General features: G+C 41.3%; 2 protein-coding genes across 15 annotated transcripts in view; one reads left to right on the top strand and one right to left on the bottom strand.

Annotated features, from left to right (window-relative positions):
- Positions 1-9,514: 9,514 nt before the first annotated feature.
- Positions 9,515-24,971, top strand: part of Tmem220 (transmembrane protein 220) — a 26,584-nt gene continuing 11,127 nt past the window's right edge. Inside the window, exons 1-6 of one of the 6 annotated variants that reach the window (XM_074046832.1) lie at positions 9,517-9,771; positions 10,450-10,479; positions 13,456-13,516; positions 15,581-15,704; positions 16,737-16,796; positions 24,204-24,571. In XM_074046832.1, the coding sequence (XP_073902933.1) occupies positions 9,679-9,771; positions 10,450-10,479; positions 13,456-13,516; positions 15,581-15,704; positions 16,737-16,796; positions 24,204-24,408 (573 nt within the window). In that variant the 5' untranslated portion in view covers positions 9,517-9,678 and the 3' untranslated portion in view covers positions 24,409-24,571. Of the gene's footprint in view, positions 9,772-10,449; positions 10,480-13,455; positions 13,517-15,580; positions 15,705-16,736; positions 16,797-18,171; positions 19,404-24,203; positions 24,572-24,971 lie in introns of those variants that run through there. The other 5 variants (XM_074046833.1, XM_020180464.2, XM_074046834.1 and 2 more) reach the window with 5 other exon arrangements.
- Positions 21,906-24,971, bottom strand: part of Adprm (ADP-ribose/CDP-alcohol diphosphatase, manganese dependent) — a 12,566-nt gene continuing 9,500 nt past the window's right edge. For all 9 annotated transcript variants that reach the window (XM_074046827.1, XM_074046829.1, XM_074046825.1 and 6 more), the window contains one exon: positions 21,906-22,317. In XM_074046827.1, the coding sequence (XP_073902928.1) occupies positions 22,007-22,317 (311 nt within the window). In that variant the 3' untranslated portion in view covers positions 21,906-22,006. The remainder of the gene's footprint in view (positions 22,318-24,971) is intronic.

The raw sequence follows: 24,971 nt of genomic DNA, 5'->3' as shown, positions 1-24,971 counted from the left end.
ATATATCATAGTTTATCTGTTGCAATAACTTATAAATTATTTAATATATATAATTTGGTTGCAATAATTATTTAATACAGAAAATTCTTATTCTTTAATGAATTTCTAGTTAGGATATGCTTCTGACCTCTGTTAAGAACTCTCTCATCATCTCAAGCTAACTGGGTCCAAGTCCTGGCTATCAGGATCTTAGTCATTGACATCAGAAAACAGTGTATTTCTATTTCAGTTTTACCTGTCACTAACTGGGTGACCTTGGTCCCGTTATCTAACCACTCTCCTTTTCACATTCTTAAACTGGGACGTTGCCACATAGCAATTGCACTGTGTAATATTAAAATAAGGAGTGGAAAAATATTGTGGGTATAGCATCTATTACAGTCTTTGAATAGTATTTTACGCTAGCTCTCAGTGATTTACATATGGCCAAGCCTTCTGTACTCTAGTACAAAAAGTGCATTATCTGGGTAACTATTTTGGTGTCAAAATAACAATTTATGGTGTATTCTTGATTCATTTCAAATTTATATTATGGATTTGAACTCAGGGCTTCATGCTTGCAAAGCAGGCGCTCTACTGCTTGAACCACATTTCCAGTCCATTTTGCTCTGGCTATTTTGGAGATGGGGTCTCAAGAACTATTTTGCTTGGGCAGGCTTAAAACAGCTATTCTCCCAATCTCGGCCTCCCAAGTAGCTAGGATTACATCTGTGAGCCACCTGCACGTAGAGATACATATATATACATACACATATATATAAAGAAAAAAAACAGTAAAGGTTGTAACCACAGCTAGTGAGTATCTGCTCTATTGCTACCATGCTAAACCTGTGAAAGGGAACAAAAAAACAAAGACGTTGTCCTTGTGAGGACTGCTGTCTGGTGAACTACACAGACATTAAACAATAGTTACACAATTATTTAATGGCACTGTGTTGGGTGTTTCAAGGGTGATGCAACAGATGCCCAGGGTGTGTGCCGGGTTGCTCAAGGAGGCTGAGAGTGGAAACATGGGTGAGAGTTAAGTAGGCAAAGGGGAAGCCTTCCAGGCAGAAGGAACCCCAATGCTCAAAAGCTGTCTGTAGGGAAAGAGTGCTGCAAACTGGAAGGCATGAGTAAACACAGGACCAGGAATAAGTGATGTGACATGGTGGGGAAAGAAGGGGAGCAGGAAAGAAGAGCAGACTGTCCAAGCCGGGCAATGCTTCAGCCACAGTGCTTTGTAGACAGTATTCAAAGCATTCCTCTTTAACCTCAGAGTCATAGGCAGCCAGGGAAGACTGGTCTGTAAGTTTCATGTGGGAATGTCAGGTGGGAGTTATCTGTTCCCTGCTAAATCTCTAACACTTAGAGCAGTCCCCTGGATCAATCTGCAGAAGTTGAAAAAGGAGGAAGGAAGAGAGCATGGAAGGAAGAAGGCAAGGAGGGGGTGGTTTTAAGCAGAAGTTTGAGGTTTATATCTTCCACAGGTCCCTGGCTACATGTGGAGCCTTCCTTCCAGGCAGAATGTGGAGAGGAAGCTCAGGCTATAACTCCTCTGCCCAGGCTGCCATAACAAAGTACCACAGACCAGGTGACTTAAACAATAAACATTTATTTTCTTATAGTTCTGGAAGCTGAGAGTTCAAGATCAAAGTGTTCTCAGGGTTGATGGCTGATTGGGGCTTCGTTCCTGGTGTGTAGACAGCCTCCTTCTCAGGATGTCCTCAGGCCTTTCGTCTGTGTAGACTGGGAGGCATGTATTTATGGTGTGTCTTCCTCTTCTTAAAGGATGCCAATCCTATCAGGTTAAGGACCTCACCTGACCCTAATTATTTCCTTAAAAGCTGTGTCTCCAAATACTCAATGGGGGACATAATTCAGTCCTTAAGAGGGTGGATGCAAGGGAAACAGTCAGGAGGTTGCTGCAGTCTAGGAGATAATCCTGATGGCTCAGACTAGATGTTGACCATAGGTGTTGGCCATTAAGATGGGGGAATGCCAAGCAACAAAGTCTATCAGAATCAAAAGGAGGTCACCTGAGGAGGGAGGAAGAAGGAAGAGTGTCAAGGATACTCTCAGGTTTCTATAGTGTAGTGGGTTGAATAGTGGCCCACAAAAGATAATATCCATATCTTGACCCCTGGAATCTGTGAATGTGAGCTTATTTGGAAAAAGGCTTCAGAATGGTAATGACATTGCAGATCTAGAGATGTGATCACCTTGGATTATCTAAGTGGGTGCTAAATCCAGTGATAAGTCTCCTTGTAAGAAACAGAAGATGAGATGGCAAAGTGAAGAAAGAAAAAGAGATTGAAGTGCAGTAACCACAAGGAGCCACCAGAAGCTGGAAAGAGCAAGACAGGATTCTATCCTATAGCCTTTGGAGAGTTGTGGCCCTGCCAATTCCTTGACTCCCAGCCTCCAGAACAATGAAAGAATCAATTTCTTTAGTTTTAAGCCAAAAGGTCATGATAATTTGCTAAGGCAACCCTAAGCAACTTATAAAAACAGTAGTTTTATAGATGATCATGGCATGCATGAAGAGTGGAAGACTGGAGGGGCTCAGTTCTTGTGGGATAGGGGAGAAATTAGTAATTTAGATTTCAAGATGCAGAATCTGTGGTGGCTTTAGGATAGCAAGAAGATGAAAGAGCAGTAGCCGGGCTTACATAAATATTCAGGGCTCGAGAACCATTTTCGTTTTTATTTACTTTTGGAACACTCCTAAACAAGAAGTTATTGCTCCTCTTGAGCTTATCAGATTTTCCTGGAACCTTGGGACAACAATCAGGTATCAGTTCTGCCAACACTACCACAAAGCTTAGCTCTTTCCTTGCAACACCTCTATTTGAACATAAAAAGTACCTGGTACAAAGTTCTATTTGTACCTTGTCACCTCAGGCTGGTTCCAACTTCATACCCGCCCAGAAACTCTACATCACAGCCCTGCAGGGAAATCCAAGAGAAGGCACAAGGCCACTGTTCCCTCTCCCTCCATACTTTCCTCTTCCACCTGGCTTCATTGGCAGCAGAAGTCTGCCATCTTGTGGGCACACAAAATTCCAACAAGCTCACCCTAATTCAGAAAGGAGATTAGAGAGATGACTTCAAAGTCACTTAGCTTGTCTTCCTACCTCCAAATACAGCTTCATTTGACACTAAAAGATAAAGGCATGAATAGAAAATCTTCCTAGTCTTTGAACTAGCTACGAGGTGAGCAAAGTAGGGTCAAAGCAGGTCCTGAGCCTTTGGAGAACTGAGATCATGGTCTGTCAACAATCCTTTAAACCTCCCCAGATCATGAAAGGAAAGCCATGTTTAGTGAAATACTTCTCTCAATCCTAGCTACTCAGGAGGGACAGAGATCAGGAGGGCAAACAGTTCATGAGATCCTATCTCAAAAAAAAAAAAAGGGCTGGTGGAGTGGCTCAAGGTGAAGGCCCTGAGTTCAAGCCTCAGCACCACACACACACACACAAAAATTCCACTCTCTTGGAGGAGACAGCCGTTCTACTTGCTGCTTTCAGAAATTCATAGGAGACCACTCCACGAGCTTAATAAAGTCCGACTTCAGGTGTCTTACTGATGCATTTAAACACTGGTCTAAGAGAGTAAGTGTGTATGGGAGACTGGAAAGGTTGCTCAATGGGTCATAAATTGTAGTAAATAAAGATGTTCTAATGTGCTATTTTCCAGTAGAGTGACTAGAAAACTACAGTGTTCTATATGCCTCAAAAAGCTAGAAGAAATGACCTCGAATGTTTTCACCATAAATAAGTGATAAATGACTGAGGAGATACATATGATTACATAATACATTTATTTATCAAACTATCACATGGAACCCCATCAATATGTATAAGTTTTGTGTTTTATGTATCAGTTAAAAATAAATTTAAGTAAAAGAAGGAGAAACAAAAAAACTGAAAATAGAACTGTCATATTATCTAGCATTACCACTCCTAGGGATATACCAGAATGAACACTAAGTCAGGTTATAATAAAAGCAGCTGCACACCCATGTTTATTGCAGTGCTATTCACAATAGCTAAGCTATGGAAATAGCCAAGATGCCCCACTACTGACGAATGGATTAAGAATACATATTTACAATAGAATTTATATAAATTTATACGATGGAATTTATATACAATGGAATTTTATTCAGTCATAAAGAACAATGAAGTTTTGCCATTTGTAGGTAAATGAACGGAACTGGAGAACATTATCTTAAGTGAAGGGCTTCCAGGTTCAGAAAGCCAAAGGCCACATGTTTTCTCTCATATGTGGAATATAGACCTCATAGAAACACAGCAATATTATGAAAAGCAGGTTACACTAAAAGGAGGTCACATACGAGAGAGGGGAGGGTAAAAGAAGGAAGTTAAGAAGGAGAATATGGTTGATGTACTTCCTATACAAGAATGAATATAGAATTTTAAACCTGTTGAAATCACCATAAGAAGGGGACTAAAGTATAAAGGAGAAAAATAGAGGGGATGAGCCAATTTGGATTGTAATACATATATACATGGAAATGTCACAAGGAAACTCCCTGTGTAACTATCTTAAACTAACAAAAATATCTTTTTTTTAAAAAAAAATCAGAGAACGAGAGGGCAGAACAGGTCCTGTCTGAGGTGTTGGTACCAGTGGGAGGGGGAGGATGTAGGGAAAGTGTAGAAGGTGAATACTGTGTACACATGTATGTAAATGAAAAAATGAGATCCATTGAAACTATTCCAGGAATGGGAGGAGAGAGGGTAAAGGAGAATGATGAAAGGGGTGAACTTAAGTATGATATATTTGATATAGTGTAAGAACTTTTGTAAGTGCTACAATGTACCCCCAGCAACAACCCCAACAACAATAAAAAAAAATTAATACCCCGCCACAAACAAAAAAGCACAAGGGAAAAATATATTAACTATGTAATAGCTCTGTGGCATATATGAAATGAGTTAATATAAAAAAAGCACTTGCTTAATCCAGTAAATTTAAGACATGCTAACTATTGTATTCCTCACCATCAAATCAAACATTCTTACAGCATTTAATGTATCCCCACTCACCCACTGGATATTATTGGTGTCCAGGTGCATCGGGTACTGTGGGAGAGAAATAAAAATATCTAAGTCAATGTCCTTACCTCCTGCAATTTGTGGCATAGTCCAGAAGTATAAACAATACATGTATGTGCATAGTAATTAGTGAAAGGCAAAACTCAGTGCTATAAAAACAACAAAAGTTAAGTATAAGGAGGAGGAGAAGGACTTTCTCATTCCCACCTAAAGACATTTGGGAAGTGCATCTGAGGCCATATAAATTACTAGCCAAGGCTGGCAGTCTAGGGGTGCTGTATGGAACAAAGGCAACCACCATTGGGACCAAGAAGTCCACCATCTCCATGCCTATCCCTCCTGCCTCCTCCAGCCTATCCTCAGCCAAGCAGGCTCAAAAACTTATTTTGTCATCAAATGAAGAATGGACACATTTTTAATTGCCTGAATACAGCCCTGTTGAGTTTAATCTCCTCAATCATTTGAGCGTCCTTCTCTCTATGGTCAATAGTAGTCAGCCAGCATCACCTCATTCCTGATCCCCTGCAAGTGCCTCCTGGCCAACGCTGCCTGTTCTCTGGACTGTCCCCACTGCATCCTCCTCAGCAAAGCCCAAGTACTTCTCCTATCATGGGCCCCTTGCTGGATGCTCAGGGCTCTTCAGCACCCCTTCAGCTTGCCAGCCTCATCTTTCCTCACTAGTACCGATCGCCCACTGCCTGGCTCTGTGACCCTTGGGGTCCAGGGCCTCCTCACATATGCTCCAATCCACCTTCACTCTGGGTCAAGCAGTCTTCACTCACCTTCACCCACTCACCTTTCAGGGCACACCTGAAAATCACCTCCTCAGGAAGTTTCTGGGGAGCCTTGAAAAAAGTCAGAACTCTGGTGGGGCACTTTCCGATGGCAACCCTCCTTGTTCCTTCCCTCATCTTTACCTGCTGTAATTGTCCACTTATTTGTGTAATTAACACTCTCTGTAAGCCCCACAAGGGCAAAGACTGTGTGGTCTTGTGTCCACCGTCATACCTTCAGTTGTTAACATAGTGCCAGACACATAGAAGTCCTGAATATGTAGTAAATGGATAAAATAAGTGACCAATGAGTATTTCACACTGCTGAAGAGCACAAGGGTGGATATAAATACGTGCAGAGGCACATTGAATGGTACTGTCCTTGCAGTGGCATGAGGGGACTTTTGAGGAACGGTCTTTGAGCCAGGTTCCTTTCACTGGCAATCAATCTGCATTAGCTTTAAGACTTTTCATCATGGGAGCTAAGTTTTGCCAAGAGTGGAAACCTGACACCAGATAGGCTTTACAGGAGCACATCCATCCATGCTGGGATGTGGTGCATGTCTGGTTTCAGATACTCTTAAGAAAGCCCTTGTGGCCCAGAGTAGAATCACTCCACCATTCTTTCCAAATCCTACTTTGTCCAATGCTTCCCTTGCATAGGGTCAGCTGGCCTGTAGAGCAAAGGGCCTGGCCTTTTGCTCTCATTTCATGAGTGTCATCAGCACCAGCACACACACACTCTGGACACCCTGAAGGGAGATGGTCCACTTGCCTGTAATGATCCAGCTCCAGAATTTGCCCATCCTGCCCCTACATTCTAGAGAAGCTGACCACACCTGGCAGGGCACAGCTACAAGGTGTGAGTCTCTAGAAGACAGCAGCATTCTATCAGGATGCTCCTAGAGACACACCTGGCTCCGATGTGTGATTTGCTGGATCAGAAAATCAGCACTTTCTCCACTCTCTATACAGCACTTGGGAGCCAGGCTCTCTGGAACTGGCATTCTGGAATCACAGCAAAATGAGGGTTGGGCTTGTGCGCTGCCTCTCAGCCCACGTTGGCCTCCATGAAATTGGCCTGACCAAAGAAATTTGAGGGTCCATGTCCAATAGAGCCAAGTATACCACCCCTGGCCTGTGAGGGGAAGGGCCTGACTTGTCTTCCATATTCTGGATAGATGTATCTTTGTCTGGGCTTCCCACCAATCTCCATCTGCTGGCATTGCTCTCCACCCTCCCCTGTGGCCCTGGAGGCCATCTCTGTCTTTGCACGAGTTTGCCTGCTCTGCTCCATCTCTTAGCTTTGGATGTTTGGTCCCACTTGCAGAGAACAAGCAAGCACCTATTTTCTAACTTCTTGGAGGACAGATGTCCACACCAAGCACCTACTTCTCTTTCTTTATCTCTCAGCTCTGCCTTTTCTACTTGGATTCCCCCTCAGAAAGTCTTTCTTCAAGAAAGGTTTTCTCTTACAACTCCAGGATCACACTGTACCAGTTCATCACATCCTTAATAGGTCATTTTAGGGTTACCAGATTTAGAAAATATTTGGGATGCATTTTTATTAAAAAGTTCTTCACTATGAATTTGAAATTCAAATTTATCTGGGCATCTTATATTTTATCTGGAAACCCTAAATCCAGAATAGGTCCTAGGATTGAATCTGGGCATTAGATCATGTTCTGAAACATAGTCCCAGTGACCAGGAGAATGGACTATGCCAAGTTGGGGTCACCTGCCTGTTCCTGGGACAGCCCCATGCTCCACATGTGCCTGTATTGGGAAACAGGGTTACCCCAATAATCAAGAGCTGGCCATAGAAGAAAGGGGAATGAACTCTGCCCAGGCAAAAACACCAAATGCTCACCACTATGGTGACCTAGAACATTCCAGACAATAGTGAACATTAGAAAACTCCCAGGTGCTCAACAACACACAAAGGCCTACAAGCAACTCAGGCCATTTATTTGTTCTTTGCAGGTACTATAAGTGTGACTGTTTTTGTTGTTGTTTTTGGCAGAACTGGGGTTTGAACTCACACTTGCTAGGCAGGTGCCCCACCACTTGAGCCACTCTGCTAGCCCTGCAGGTATTGCGATTATTCTCTATGTTAACTGTATTAGAGCACCACAGACTGGTGGGCTTAAACAACAGAATTGTATTTTGGATGGGGAGGTTGGAAGCTTGAGGTGTCTATCTGCCGGGGTGTTTTCCTTCTGAGGCCTCTCTCCATGGCTTTCAAATGGAGCCTTCTACTGTGTCCTTATGTGGTCCTTCTTCTGTGTTCATCCGTCTGTGCTCTAATTGTCTCTTCTTACAGGGACACCAGTCTGTCGGAATAAGGCTCACCCTTGTGGCTTCATTTTAACTTAATTACTTCTTTAAAGACTCTTAGCTCCAATTACAGTTACATTGTGAAGTGCTGGGAGTTAGAAAGTCAGCATAAGAATGGGAAAGGGAGCTCAATCCAGCCTGTGGCGTACCTTATCTCCTTTAGTTTTTTTCATGTAAGGAACAGGATGCTGAGCGTGAATGTGGCATGTCCAGAACTCCAGGGCTGATTAGTGGTGAAACTCCAAGCAGAGGTATGCCTTGCTGTCCTGCCTCTGCTGTCACCTGTAGCCACAGTCACTAAGCTACCTTCCTGGAGTACTCACAGCAAATCCACCCTTGTTCCAGAGCACCCAGCACAGGCCAGACATTCTTTCTCTTTTTTTGTTTTTCTGGCAGTACTGGCCAAGTCCCTCAGCCCTTTCTGCTTTATTCTATTTCAGACAGGGTCTCGTGCTTTTTGCCCTGCTGGTCTCAGACCAGACCCTCCAAACTATACCTCCTGTCTAGCTTGGATTACAGGCATCCACCACCACATCCAGCCTCAAACATCCTTGAAATTCAGTGTTTCTTCAAAAAAATGGGATGGGGGGGAATCCTTCTAAACAGTTTGAAGAGATTTAACTAAAAGGAAAGGGGGACAGGCACCCAAGTTCATGATTTGAAGCAATAAAGACTCTTTGGAACGCAAAAATGATGAGGCCTATGGATGTGTAAATGAGCCCAGGGAAGAACTCATCAGAGGATAAATTACAAAACAGAAAAAGACTGAAACAAGTGGGGAAGAACAGTGAATATTTCAGTGTCTTTCGTTCATAAGAAATTCATGAGCAACGTGTGCTGGAAATTTTGTTGGTTTTGCTGGTGGGAGAGGATTGTAAATATGTATAATATGTAAATACCTTTTATAATAAAAGCCCATGAAGATAAATGAGGCTGTCTGTGGGAAAGCTGTGAGCCATATCTGATGTTAATATAACTGTCATCACTCTAGAAATTACCATAATGCTTACAGGGCTTTGAAAGTTCTTGGGCTTTGGAAAGAAATGCATAATACTAACCCGAAAACACACACACGCTTGTCCCTCTTTTTTCTTTTTTTTCCCCCCCTTTCTTTCTCTTTTTTTAATTTCTTCTTTAAGTGAAAAAGATAGCCTTGCCCAGCCTCGCCTCCAGCAGAAAAGTTTTAGGGCTGGATCTATAGGGGTTCCAATATGACTTCCTTCCACCCCCAGGGGCCGTGCTCCCTTGCAAGTCACCCAGGCCCTCGGGCCTGGCTTTCCCCGCCAGTGACCTGGGGACGCGGTCACCTGCACTGGCCGCGGTGCGGAGGTCTGGGTGCCACAGCAAAGGCGGAAGCCACGGCCCTGTCGGGTGCGCGCCAGCCCGGGCCGCGCGAGGCCGGCTGGGGACCCGGACTGACGCGCGGGGCGGCCGGGTGACAGCGGAGGAAAGAGGAGGGAGGGAGGCCCGGCCGCCTCCCCGCCCCGCCCCAGAGGCTCCGAGCCATGGCGGCCGCGGCGGGGCCCTGGGCGCGCGGCCTGTGGCGCGCCTGCAACGGGCTCATGGCGGCCTTCTTCGCGCTGGCCGCCTACGTGCAGGTCAGCGGGGCGGGCGGCGAGCGGGACCCCAGGCCTGGCGGTGGGGCGGACTCGCCAGCCGAGGGCCGCAGAGGCTCCGGGGAGGTGTCCGGGGAGGACAAGAGGTGAGGCGATCTTTAGGGAACCCCCAGTGTCGCCCACCGAAGACGCAGACATGTTCGTGTAAGCCGAGCCACAATCCCGAGAGCCTGGCCCCGCGGCCTCGCGTTCAAAGGCTGGCGGGAGATGGTTCGGTGCGGGTCACTTGGAAAGGAGGAGTGGCTCTGGCGTCCTTCACACCGTTTAGCCTCGGGGAGACTGAACAGGATTCAGGGCCTGGGAGGAGGAAGCAGAACAAAACCCTTGGAGCACCATCATCCTAGCTAGTCTGCTTTAGGATCGTCCTCTTTTTGTAAGACTGTGGTGGTGGGGGGCGAGGCCTTAAAATCCCCATCCTAGGTTTGGCTCGCCCTCTTCAGAGTTCCCATGTTCTTTTTCAAAAACGTGTGGGTGAGGGTTAGAACCACCTGCTGCATTCAGCCAGGAGCTCCTTCAGCCGTCCCAATGGGCTAGACTATGCCTTGTATTTTGAACCCTCAGTGCAGCGTCTGACTCTTAGCGAATGAATAAAAGAGCAAACAAACATAGGAATGGAACAGGACAGTCGTCTGCTAACACCGTGATGTCTTGACGTTCCAGGTCAATGATCCAGACGCAGAACTGTGGGTGGTGAGTATGAGCTACTTTCACAATTTTCCTCCATTGTGTACCTGCACAAAACACATGGTTTTACCTATTTGCCTCTCTTCCCTGCTTCATTTACTTTAAAACGTAGAAAGAGCTTAGTAAGCTCTTTTTCCTACATATCTTCTTGGGAGGGGGAAATCAGTATGACAATGTGGTATGTGTGTGTAAATTTTGATCTTTCCAGTGAGAGAACAGTAGCAGCCACCTTAATTACACTAGACTTGCCTGTCATTTTCTAAGTGCCTACAATGCGCTAATCGCCTAACATGCATCATTACTAACCTTTACCACAACCATCCAAAGGATGTATGTAGTTATATGCAAATACTTCAGCATCCACTGCATTTGGTGAGACAGTCCTGGAACCGATCGTCCATGGATACCAAGGACAGATGTGTTCCCTTCGAAATTCAAAGATGGTCTGAGGACACTGTTCTTGAGGAGCTAGAGAAGACCTGTCAAGATCACCCAAACCTTCCCCATGAGTTTCTAGGTAGAAACTCTAGCAGACATTTTGGGGGAATGGTAGGCTTAAGGTCTGTGGTTCTGCTAATCTCATGAAGCCCACAAAACCTACAGTATTCATCTAACCCATGCTCTGACTTGAACCCTTTGGAGGAGGGGGAGATCAATCCATTATTTCTTGAGACATTTGAATTTTGCCCAATTTCTTTCAATACAGATGCACGAGACTGTATAATGTTACCACGAAGATGATTCTTAGGCTTTGGGGTAATGCTGGCCATTATCCCAGATGGGCAACAAGTGAAAACACTGGGAATTGGGAATTATAATTTGAAATTCTAGTCATTTTTTATATTCCTGAATCAAATCAAATCATCTCTTCCCAAGTATTCCAGCCCACATCCTGAGTTCCAAATATTACTTCCCTGCAGACAAATGTCAGCCATTCAGCTTCAAGCTGGATTTCCAAAAGACTGCAAGATACAGCCACCTTTGCAGGGCTCCTCAAATCTGCCCAAGGTCTACCCAGTGTCTTTTCCCTCCAAACCCATTCCTCCTCCTGACTCAGCCATCTCTGTTTTCAGAAAAATCATCCACTGAGTCATCCTTGCTTAAAACCTGTTATCTTCATCATCCTCTGTTCCTCACCACTGCCTTTGAGATCCCCTCTACAAACAAAATAAATTAAAAAGCAATCCAACTAAAACCAATCTAAGTCTAATTGCTTATCTGCACAGTGCCTGTGCATTTTTCCTTTCACTTCAAGCTTAGATGACATTAACAGAAAATAAGCCCCATGTCCTGACACACATCCTCCCAGTTCAGCCCTCCATCACCTCTTTGAAACAGCTATGTATTTTTACTGTGCCTTGTTTTAACTTGTGTACTAAAAACAGCTATTTTCAGTCTTTCTGCCCTTTATTTTTTTTATTGCACTCAAGATAGAGAAAAGCGTTTTTATAGGGATTAATATGTCACAATTGCCATAAGAAACTGTTACTTAGTTTAAGGACTGTTTGATTCATGTTTACAGTACACTGAAATAAGACTTTAGACTGCTTAGTGTGTTAGTGACAGATATCCAATCCAATGTATTTGAATGCACATTTAAAAAAAATCTATGCCAAATATTTCTTACAGAGCATAATTAAATGTTATGTGATCTGTATGCACTTGTTTTTGTCTCTTTTCTCTCTTGTGTTTCCTTCTCCCCTTCCCAACCTCCCAAGTAGCTGAGTCATATACTTTTTCACAGGGGATAGGGAACTAACCCCTTAGCTTTAAGTATGTCTTTGGAATAACAGCAAGGGCCCCTCTGTAAGGGACTTTTAAGAAAGGCAGAATCCCAAGCCCTACCCCAGACCACCAGGTTCAGAACCTGCATTTTAACAAGATTCCCAGGTGATTTCTATACATACTACAGTTTGAAAAGTGCTGGTCTAACCTGAAGGAGCATGACTGTCCACCTGTGAGAGATGACCTGATTTGCAAATGTCAATATCTATCGACAGTCTGTAATCATTAGGGATGGAGCGGGAAAGCAGAACAGAGTCCATCATCCAAATGCTCACTCTGCCCAGGGTTAAGACAGACATGTTTTTTTCAGGAATCAAGCAGCCTTGCATGTCCAGGGAGGTGAATGGATTTGAACTCAGGGCCTTGTGCTTGTCAGGCAGAAGTTCTACCGCTTGAGCCACTCCCTAGCCAAGACAGACATGTTTTTATAATGAAAATCAATTGCTTAAAATGTACAGCTCACAACCTCCAAAGAAACTAAAAGTTTTTCATCGAAGCACTGCAGCTGATGTGATTAAATAGCTACATTTCTCAGAAAGTCACTTACCCTCCCTTCTTGACCTCTGACAGCAAAACACACACACTCACATAACAGTAAGTGTGGTCAGAGCCTGTTCACTACAAATGAGGCTTGGGAATAGGGTCAGCCTTCCAACTTCCAAATGAACTTCGCAGTTTTCAAAAGGAAGAGCCTCATCTTAGTATTGGCCACAGCTGATCCATACACTGTTAGAACATTCTGCAGAAGTGAAATATTGGGTTGGATGGGCCATTGTATCAAATCCAACAGTGTCATCTTGCTAATCATGACTGCTCCTGCCTACTTTTCAAGAAAAAATGTTTCCATTCACGCAAGTAGGGAAGGCCATTTGGGTATGGAAGTTGCCTGGGAGAGACTGGAAGGTCAGCATGTCTTAAGACCAAATTCTGTGCTCAGTGACAGAGCTCAAAGATTAATGAGCCTCTCCTGGAATAGCCAACAATCTAGGAAAAGACAGGTAAAATGGCAGGCTGACATGGAGATCAGGTTATGCAAGCATAGGTTACCACTTCCTCAGCGGTACTAAAACCTAGCAGAAAACCATGGAGCTTGGTGAACACCGATCTCACCTTTCTTTACTTCCTTCATTCTTCAGAACATCTCATCTATTTGGGCATTCTTCTTAACCCACACATTTCCTCTCTTTTTGCTAACAGGTGGTATACATGATACCTGCAGTACTGACCCTGCTGGTTGGATTTAACCCTCTTGTCACAGGTATGAACCTTGCATTCTGAATGGAGATCTAGCAAATCAGATTTTCTTATGGTGATGAGAATTCACTTGCCCAACTCCCAGGAGAAAATCAGGAATCTCTAAGGCATTGCATTTCATTTCTGATAATAAGAGAGGCTGATTCTAACCTCGATTGTCCTTATTCAACTTTAGGAAAACTTCACAAGGACTTGCCATACTTAATCAGTTTGGACCCAAGACCTCCAGGCTGATATGGAATTCTGGTGTGCAGTTTACCTGCAAGAGAGAAAGGACTGCAGTCACTGCATTGATTTCTTATGCCACCAAAGTAGTGTAAAATCTAAGTGCTAATCTTGTGTTCTCAGACTCAGAGGCAATCAATGTGTATTATGTTTACTCTTTGCAGTCCAGTTCGACTCATTTTCCTTACAAATGCTTAGAGCAACACCACTCCCATTAACTGTTTTCTTATTTTGAATTAATTCGAAACCTATATGAACTACCACCAAGGAATAGAAACTGTCTATGCCTGTCAAATCTATGTTTTTATTAATATCTGCTGCTCTTTTTAATTGCCATAGGTACTGTCACAGTACCTACAGCAATGTATTTCATGCTTTTATATGTCTATTCTACTAGAATGTAAGTCCCTTAAAAGCAAGATTGTGTCTTAAGCACTTTTGCATAAATTTAGACATGTTCCTTAATCCATTCAGGTTGCTATAACAGAAAATGTCATAGACTGGGTGGTTTATAAGAACAGAAATTGATTTGTTTTTCGGTTCTGGAAGCTAGGAAGTCCAAGATCAAAGCACTAGCAAAATTCAGTATCTAGTGAACATCTTCTTCCAGTCACAGGTAGCCCCTTTGCTCTGTATCTTCACATGGTAGAAGTAGACAAGGGAGATTTCTCGGGCTACTATACAAGGGTACTAATCTCATTCCTGAGAGGTCTGTCCTCATGAACTGATTACTTCCTGAAGAATCCACCTTCTAATACTATCACCTTCAGGGTTGGGATTTCAACAATTTTGAGGGAGACACAAATACTCAATTCAGAGCAACATGGCTGGGCGGGTGGTAAGTACTTAACAGTTGCTGAATGAATGACTATAAAGTAGAGGCTCATTGAACTCCTTACATGTGTATTACATAAGAACACATATAAAGGATTCACTTAAAACAACTGGCTTGTATTGGATACAGACTACCTAACCTAATAGTGGGCAAAACAATACACATTTTATAGCTCTAAAAAACTCTTAACAAACCTTAGATTGAACATTTTTATACTATAAGAGTGTCTTAGAAGAAATATATATTACATTGGTTATTAACATTTTCTTATTAATGAAGACTGTTAATCCTGAAATATTCTTTTTTTGGTGGCACATTGGTGGGGAAATTTCTACTTCCCTGGATGCCCAGGCTTCTTTTTTAGGACCCTAGATGTCTGTATGCAGGAAAAAATACCTCAGCTCAAATGTGCTATGAGCTAAGAAGAAAATATACTGGTATCATTTACTAGAAAAACTATGGATGGTACTGGCTTTAGGCACTGGTGGACTCAAACCTAACCTTCTCTCCACCTTTCAGTTCCACCATCACCACCCCACCTTCACTGCTGGGCTTGACAGCTCCCAGTCCACATCGTCACAGCACTAGTCCAACAGAATAGAGATTGTTTCTTCACTCTAAGTCAGAATTGAGTGATTAGTCCCAGGTCAACATCTGTTTGTCCTGAGCCCAGTCACTATGGCTAAGGGAATAAATTCTTCGATTAGCCCACCTAAGGCCCAGTTCACTGGCATACATGGACTGGATGGAGTGTGGAGGAAGTGGGGTCCCCAAAGAAAATAAGGGTAGACATTATAGAAGGGGAGATGCTGGGCAACCAAAAGAGTGTCCAATGAAATTTACAATTAGTGCTGTAACTTCTACATTGTCTCTCAAAAAAAAAAAACAAAAAAAACAAGGGGAGGGGGGCTTCTGAATGCCTTTCTTGAAAGCAGATTATGGTAAAACAGGTGCAAAGAGATTATTTGTTTCTAGATGACATCCTGTGATTAACAACATATGTTTTAGGTAACTTTATTTGGAAGAGTGTCTCTGTGATACACATGCTATTTTGCATGGTGTGGGCTGTTGGCTTGGGATACTACCTCCTGCTTCATACGCAACAGAACATCTTACATGAGGAAGAAGGCAGGTGAGTAGTGACTTTTGCTCTTTGGAAGGGTGGGGTACGACCAAGAAGTTTTTTATTCCTCTATAATGCCAGTTTATCTGTGTGGAATGATGATTTAACTCCCCTAACTGTACCATGAGGAGCAGGGAGCAGGGAAGGTAACTTATCCTTTCTTTACAAACTGAAGAAACCGAGAAAACGATGGCACCAGGATTCAAACCCAACACTGCCTATCGGCTGCCATTATCTACTCCATATTACTGTCAGGCAGTTGGACTCTGACCTCCCTATAACTAGCAAAGGTACAACACAGTGATAACACAGTCGAGCCAACTAAAGTGCTAACTCAGTCAGCATTCTGACTCAGCTGGCTAAGTCAAAGTCTTATCTACAAGTGAGCAGCCATCTCAGACGTCAGTGAGTCAGCCTCTGCTAGCCTTGCCCTCCATTGTCACATGTCATCTCCTCCCTTGGTTGTGACCATTTGTTCCTGTTTTATCACCTCTTTTTTTGCTTCCCCCCACCCTTGACTCCTGCCCTTATTAAGAAGCCCTTTACTCTCTTTTCTGTCCCCTTCTGGCATCTGTCAACACTGTGCTCCAGAAACCTGCCCTATCTGTGGAAAACTGGAGAGCCAATTCAGTTGGGTCTGTAGATGGGGATGTAAACCAAATAGGTTGAATGGCCTCCAACTTAAAGACCAGGAGTTATGGTGAACTCAAAGTGGGGTCTCCAGTAGCACAGGTTGAATATGATTGTTCTCTATCCTATGTAAAATCCATGTGCTTTTAACACATCTCAAAAAGCACATACCCACACTTATTAGTTTGATTCATACTACAAACCAATTGTCTCCCTGCAATCTCCTCCAACTCCTGCAGTAATGTGCTCAAATTGATTTGAGCTCATCTTGCTTAACACTGAGGCCTCTGAAATATGTAAAAAATAATGACAAGTGAAATCTAGGATTGTTTTCTTGGTTATACCATTTCTCCCAGTGATGTGAGTAAGGCTACAACCACTTCACAATGTGAAACACATGCTGTTTTCCAGGGAGCTATCTGGCCTGGTGATCATCACAGCATGGATGACCCTGTGCCACAGTTCAGCAAAGTAAGTTCTCAACCCTTCAGTTGAAATCAGGTGACCCCAGATTGATAAAATAAGGTAACAAGTGAAAATTTTTGACACACAAATGAAAACAAGAATCTTTTAAAATAAGTTTTTCTTTTTCATAAAGAAAGCAACTAAGAGTTGATTCAAATGTTTGTGATCACTCATAAGTTCATGCATCCCATCTCTTCCTGGTGAGGCCCACATATCACAGGCAGGCCAAGAGCATTCTTCAAGAAGGACAGTAATCTCAAAAGGAAACTTGGAGATTCAGGGAAGAGCAAAGAAAATACAAATGTGTGGATACATATAAGTGAATATTAGCTTACAAAATAATAATGATGTTTTGTGGAGTTTAAACACATAGAATAAAAATACATGACAACAGAAGCATGTAAGTTTGAAGAGGATAAATGGAGTTAAAGTGTTCTAAGGACAATGTCTGGGAAGAGTTAAAGTAAAAATGCATATTAGTATATATGTCAAGGATTCATACTGTAATCTTTAGGGCAACCACTAAGGGAATAGAAAATATGTATAGAAGGTAGAAAAAATGGAGAAAAAGAGCAAATGGCACAAAGGTAGAGATTTAAACCCAAATCTTTCAGAAATTATATTAAATATAAATGTACCAGTTAAAAATCAAAGATTTTCAAAATGTACAAAAATATTAAAAACCCAACTTTACACTGCTTGCAAATTACAACCCTTAAATATACAGATATATAAATACTGAAAGTAAAAAAGTAGAAAAAATACATTAGCTAAGTATGGTAGTTCATGCCTGTAATACCAGTACTCAGGAAATTGAGGCAGGAAGATCACAAGTTCTAGGACAGCTGAGCTGCAAAGTGAGACTCTGTCTTAAAAAAGGAAGAAAAGAAGGGAGAGAGGGAGGGAGGAAGGGAGGAAGGAAGGAAGGAAGGAAGGAAGTCTTGACTTATGACAAAGGTAGTGCTGCAGGGTAGTTAAGATAGTCTTTTCAATAAATACCAGGATTGATTGAATATTCATTTGAAAACAGATGAAATAATCTTTACCTCACAATGTTCATAAAAATCACTTCGAGGTGATTATAGATCTAGCAAAACAATAAAACTTCTAGAGAAGGCAATAGATTCTTGAAGACCTGGGGAGGGGGTGAAAGGTCTGTTTTAGTACAGTCTAATTAATCAGTATTCAAGAGCCATCAAGTGGGACATTTGGAATATTAAACAAAGATTTGTTTTAAGCATATGTAATTTCTACAAATCAATGAGTTATATTTTAACAAAGAGAACAGCATGTTAAAATGTAATCATATATTTTACCAATTCAGCCTTTATGTTTATTTCCTAAGCAATCTAAAATTTTATTGGACTTTCATTTGCAATAGTTTTTGGTATGCTTACAGGAGTCCAGCTAGCGGAAGAATCCAGCTGGGTATTGCCATTGTAATCACTCTTTTCCCACTTATTTCCTGGGCCTACGTCTACGTGAACAAGGAGATGAGGTCCTCTTGGCCAACTCATTGCAAGACAGTAATTTAAATGAACTCAAGAATTGTGTTTTTTAAAATAGTGTTTTTAATCCTTTACAAGTATCAGTGAAACAGGACAGTTTCTGTGTTCAGGAAATTTGAGAAAATATTAGAGATGATTTAAGGGCCTTAACTTTTTGCAGGCTGTCTACAATATAATGTAAGATTGAATAGGACAAGTAAGAAATGGGGTCAGACATTCTCTGGAAGGGTGTTGTGCCATAGTGTAGTGGAAACAGTACTAGAACAAAAGCTAAGAAATATCTATGTCCTAGTAGATATTTCCTTATATGTAAAATTGAGTTAATTCCAAATCCCTTACATAGTTACTCCAACCAAACTAGATCATAAGAAAGCTCTCAGAAAATAGAAAGTGCTTGCAGATTACAACAGGCTGCATATGATTAAAACAGGGGAGCAGAGGTTGGATAATATATTGAGATAGAGGTAGGTTCAAGAAAGGGCTAAAACACTGACCTAATCCCATTATACTGAACTGGTACAGTGGCGTGAACCAAATAAACAAGCGTGTCTTAGAAAGAGAAGTTGTGTAGGAAAAAGGAATTTGAGAACAATCAAGAAGGAAATAGGCACAAGAGAATATTAATTACTCATAACTTCTCACAATTCTAAATGAGAAATAAGCCCAAAATCCATGCACATTTTTTTCAAGTGAATGTCCGAAATGATCCTAGAAGGAGAGCATTTCAGGGTGACACTCTCCAATATGGCGGCTGTTAGCCACACTGCAAACGAGCATGTGAAATAGAAACTGGGTGACCAAGAAAGTACATTTTTAATTTTTTCTATTTTAATTTAAAAATTGATTTTTCAATTGTTAGAAAACATTTAAATATGCTTGGAACAACTTGGGCATGTGAATCTACATTTTCAACTATCCATTTTGATATCTTAAATACAAATTAAGTATTTAAAAAAAATGTAGTGTCCAAATGGATGGGCTATAAGTGTAAAATACTAGATTTTAAAACATTGTACAAAAAGAATGTAAAATATATTTATATTGATTACATACTGAAAATATTTTTAAGATATTATGGGTTAAATAAAATATATTATAAAATTAAGTTTATCTGTTTCTAATTACTTTTTAAAATGTGACTGCTACAATGTTTAAAATTACTTACATAGTTCATGTTGCATTTTAGTTAGACATCTGCATGGCAAGTGTTTTACCTATGCTAGAATTAAGCTATGTAGTCAGATACCGTTTTAGGAGATTTAGGAAATGCATTACTTAAAAAAACTAGCACCTACCACATGTCAAGAGTGAGAATGAGTCTGACAGTTTGTCTCTTTATTTTTATAGCAACAGTAAGTATTCTGCATTTATTAAAGGAGGCATGAAATTTTTTGTTTTGGACACAATGGTCACAGAAATCAGAAATTACTAAAAAGATATTAATGCAGTTACAGTATAATTTAAGGGTCAATAAAAACATGTAAGCGCTTTGAGTTTTCCAGTGTCCATTTAACTTACAAGTTCTTTATGACTTTTATACTTCCTTTAGAGTTAACAATTAAAGTCACACACGAAGAAACTGACTCATTTACAAATCTATGTGTAGGCCCTACCCGCCCTCCCAGTCATGCTTGATTCTGTGCTTAAACAACAGTATGAAAGTAAAATATACTTTCATAGCATTTGTATCTCCCTTATCAGATCATGATTTCTGTGAATATTTACAGAACTTTTTGCACCTCCAGAGTTAAGCATATAAAAGGCACCAGCTTTCCTTTGGTCTTTATTAGTGAAATCATTTTTAAATTCTATTTTTTCTTTTTTGTTTCTTTGAGGCAGGGTCTATGTAACTCAGGTTGGCTTTGAACTCAGTATGTATATAGACCAGGCTGGCCTTAAGCTTTCAATACTTCTGTCTCAGCCTTTCAATTACTGAAATTACAGGAGTGCAACGCTATGCCCAGCTAAAATATATTCTTCTATTGAAGAATTATTAGTAAACTTAATATTTCAACTCTCTAAATGTCTACCCCAACCCCTCTTTCTTCTCACTGTCCCTCCTCTATATCTGCCTCTTATTGTCTACTGTCCAGGCCCACAAGTCTAATCATATATTCCTTAGCTCAAAAACCAAGAGCTCCTTACTAAGTTACATTCTAACTCTTGGCTCTTCACAACATAGCCCTGCTTTCTTTCTTACCATAGCTCTGAGCACTTTCTGATGAATCCTCATGACATTACTGACACTCCTAAACTTAGCAGTTTTGATGTCTGCTTCTACTATTCTACTTGAAATGCTCTTCCCCACTTAGTCAAACTATTTCTCTTTTCACGTTATCCCTAATCCCTTCAAACAAAATTTCCCTTCCATCTTCCCATTTTTTTGTATGACAGCCAATTTCACAACATATTTGTGTATGTGTATGTCTTTCACTCATGGTAAGGTCTACGAATATAGGAGCTCATCAGTCATCTCTATGGCCAGCTGAATACCAGCCCTCAAAGATATCTAGGTCCTAATCCTTGAAACCTATGATACTTTATGCTACACAATGGACTTTGCAGATGTGATTAAGGATCCTGAGATGGAAAGATTACCTGTATTATCCAGGTGGGCCAAGGAATGCAAAAATGCAACTCAGGAGCCTGCAAAAGGGAAGGAGAAGGGCTCTGCCTAGAGCTTACTGAAGGAGTGTGGCTGTGCTAGCACCTTGCTTTCAGCCTGGTGAAAATGACTTCAGACTTCTGACCTCTAGAACTACCAGAGAATAGACATGCTCTAAGCCACCAAGCTCTAAGCTGATGTAGGAATCTATCAGCAGCTGTGGTAAATAATACACTTCTATATCCCTGTAGTGCATTGGTTCTCAACAAGGCATACTTACAATGTTTTTCAGAACCCAAATCAAACCTTCTCCACACTTGAACAGTTCGATTTGCCATCCAGTTAAGTGTTTCTGCAGATAAGCCCTAGCATGTGTGACAAATGAATTCAATATACTCCATGTAGAAAAGGTGTCAAGAATAAATTCATTTACCAACTATGGACTCATATAGGCACTAGCAAATGTCCCACACTGACCAAAGCAGTAAGCACACAGCTGCAACAGTGCTTGGTCCTGCTTTGGCTAGGATCACAAGAGGACCAGATGACTTCCTTAGAGGCCCTTCTGAGAGAGATGGGGCACCACACATTCATCTGTGAAGTAACTTCTGATAATTTGTGTTCACAAAATGGGACTATAGCCTATCAAGTCCAAGTACAGGTATTCTGAGCAAAACTGTTCAAAGCTCACGCACACTGCAGGGTGGATAGAAAAGCTTACCTGAGCTTTATTCTTATTATGAATTTTAAGCTAGATATACATGAATGTACATGAACATGAATACATTCTCCTTACACAAAGCAGAAATATTTCATATAAGGTCAAATAAAGCCCCTTAGAGGATGAAATGCTCCAACTCCCCTCCTGGTTTATTCTGTTTCTAACTTTCAGCACTGGATATATTATCCAAAAATGAGCTTTCTCAATATGTTATCTTGACTAACACAAACTGAAGCCCAAACCACATTTTGTTATGCGAGCACAAGCATAATACTAAACAATAGGATTGAGAATTTTTATTTTCGTTTTCCTTCTTGTGTGGTAGGGACAAACACAAAGCAAAGTCATTCTCATTCTACAACATCAAACAAGATAAATCAGACTACAAATGGAAAGCTTTTTCCTTCTTGTAATTCATAATTCTATCTGGAATTCTGCCTCTCCCTTTCAGCATCATTTTGTCAGGATAGACATGAACTGTGCCAAAAGCTTGGCTGTCTGGAGCTGTTTCAATAACTCCTTCTATGTTGACATGGTGCACACCAAAAGGATCCTCAGAGTAGCCACCATCATGAGTGTGACCAGCAAAGAAACAAACCACACATTTGTGAGACCAAATGACCGCCAGGGCATCTGTGTAGTTCCAGGCCAGGCACACACTGTCAGAGGCCTCTGGGTAAATGGGAAGATGGCCTGTTAAAGAAAAGAAGTTAGTGGTCAATTAAGAAATATCTTTTCCATCAAGGTAAATGCCTAAAAGCTAGTACACAGAAAAAAAACAAACAACAACATGAATTACTCCCCCATCATGCTAAGGACCCAGACCAAGAGAATCCACACACATGAAAAAGTAGGCTGCCGAGCATGGTGGGACAACCCTGTAATCCCAGGCTGAAGCAGGAGGATCCTGAGTTGGACACCAGCCTGGGCCACAAAGTGAGGTACCGCCTGGGCTACCTAGTAAGACTATGTCTCAAAAAGAAAAAAACAGGGCAATCTCTGAAGATAAAAAGGAGGGTGAGATAGTCACAAATGAAGCGGAGGAGGCTGTTGGAGAGGCAAAACTCTTGAGATCGCTGAGGCCTACGGAATCTAGAGTTACATAAATAGCAAGGAAGATCAAAGGCAGTCGGCAAAGGCAGTTAGATACCATGCAGGTATCCAATCTCATTGATTTTCTTAGATATAAACAGTATACACACAGAAAGATACGATACTAAATAAAAGATCAGTTAGGGACTGGCCACGGATCATTATATAAACACTCAATCACTCAATGCTATAGCAGTGAATCAATTCATTTGAGACTTTAAACACCCCTATGAGACCAAGGAAGCCACATCCAATTTACCAATGGGAGAACTGATTAAAGCAGGGAAGGTTTATATTGAGCCACACAGTAGATTTGTGGATACAGATCCAGGATAATTTTAAATCACTAATGCCAACATATCAGTAAACTCAGACCATAGCTCATTGATCTCTGCTTCTTTTCAGTAAGTCACTTTTCTTTTTTCTGTTTTATTTTGAAATTATGATTCTGTTTAGTAACTACTTATAACACACACACAAAGAAAGAAAAAAGGAAAGGCGGTAATTTAACAGACCTCTAAAGCAAGAAAGGAATGCATGTGCCTAAGACTTGCCTCATGCTCATCCCCCTCACCCTATCCCCCTCTCCCCCCCGACACACAGGCCAGGCACACACTGTCAGAGGCCTCTAGGCAAAAAGGAAGATGGCCTATTAGACACTAGATACAAGATATAAGTTGTGACAAAGGCTAAGAGTCCAAAGGGGCTGTGTAGAAGCCCTATTTACTCATGCATCAAATGACACAATAAGTTGCCTCCTTCTCTTGGCAGTTCTTAGCTTCCAGGACACCACCATTTTTCCTAGTGATGTCTTCCTAGTTTTCCTCCAACTTCAATGGACATTCGTTTTTGATCTTCTTGTGGTCTCTCCTTGGTTCCCCAACATCCTGTCAAGAGTGCCAAAAGGCTTGTTCCTTGGACTTCTCTACCTACACCTAATAACCTTGGTGATGTCTTAGTGATTTACATACCTTTAAAAATCATTTATATTATTTTACTTCCTATACTTATATATCTAGCTTGAATCTCTATTCTGAATTTTAGAATCACGTCTGAACTTCCCACCCAACATTTCCACTAATGTATAACAGGTATTTGAGAGTTCATAGGCAATTATTTGAAATTAGTATTTTCAAACCTGAATCCTGGTCCTCTTGACTCTGACACCCTCATCCTGCAGTGTTTCCCACCTCAGCTTAATGGTAAATCTATCTTTCCAAATGCATGGCAACAACTCAGAGACCTCTAGATAATCACATTGAAGTTAAAAATCAAACAAAAAGAAAAGGAGATTTCTATTTAACTTTTAAACTGCTATCATTAGATAGAAATGGGAAGACTCCAAGATAGAGGGGAAAGGGAAGGGGAAGATAAACATGATGCCAGCACTTCTGCTGGCAGTCATATGACTAGCTGTGTAGTTCAATCTCTTTGGGACTTCAGTTTACCTTTATTTAAAACTAAAGGATTTGCTACCTTCTTTCTAGGTCCCTTTCAGCTAAGTGTGGCAGTGGAAATCCAAAAAGCAGACACAAGTCAAGAAGTACCCCTGCTTCTGAGAACACTATCATAAAGCCAAATGACAATAACCCAAGGCCACCTTATCTTTTCCAAGCCTTGATACCTGACAATCAAAAACAGCAGAAATATCCCTGCTCCGTCCATGTTTGCATGGCATCAGTGAAAAATTAATAAGTAAAAAATACAAGTAAGAGCCAGAATGGTATTCCATCCTCTGACTATCAGTGCAGTCTTCTCATTTATGAAGTCAACCTGATTTTAAAGCAAGGTCTGTAATGTCAGTCCCCAAATCAAGTTCACTAGCCAGACTGCAAAATCCAAATTTGGTTCTTCATGTACAGGCAAAAGCACACATTTTTTTTAAGCACTTCCAGATTCCTATAATCTCTGATGGCAGTGTATCTTATCAAAAATGATCCTAAATGAAAGTAACAGAAATCTAATTTCCTTAGCACCATGTGGTTGATAAGTGCTCTTAGTCACCTAAGCTTATCACACTCCTCTGGGCAGCAGTTAAGGTGGCCACTTCACTGCTAGAACTCCTAGGGCTGAGGTCTGTTTCTCAATTAAAAATTATTATACAAATTGATCCCACGTGGAGAAATTCAACTTTGAAACCTATAAGGGCAGCCCATAAGCACTAACACATAAAAGATGTTTTTGTTAGTTTACAATTCTTTCCTGACTCATTCTTAAATGTTAATCTTAGATTCAGGTTATGTTTCCATAAAAAT

Source organism: Castor canadensis, chromosome 11 (genome assembly GCF_047511655.1).
Source record: "Castor canadensis chromosome 11, mCasCan1.hap1v2, whole genome shotgun sequence".
NCBI lineage: Eukaryota > Metazoa > Chordata > Mammalia > Rodentia > Castoridae > Castor > Castor canadensis.
The sequence above is the reverse complement of the archived record's forward strand: the minus strand, read 5'-3'. Positions and strand labels throughout refer to the sequence as shown.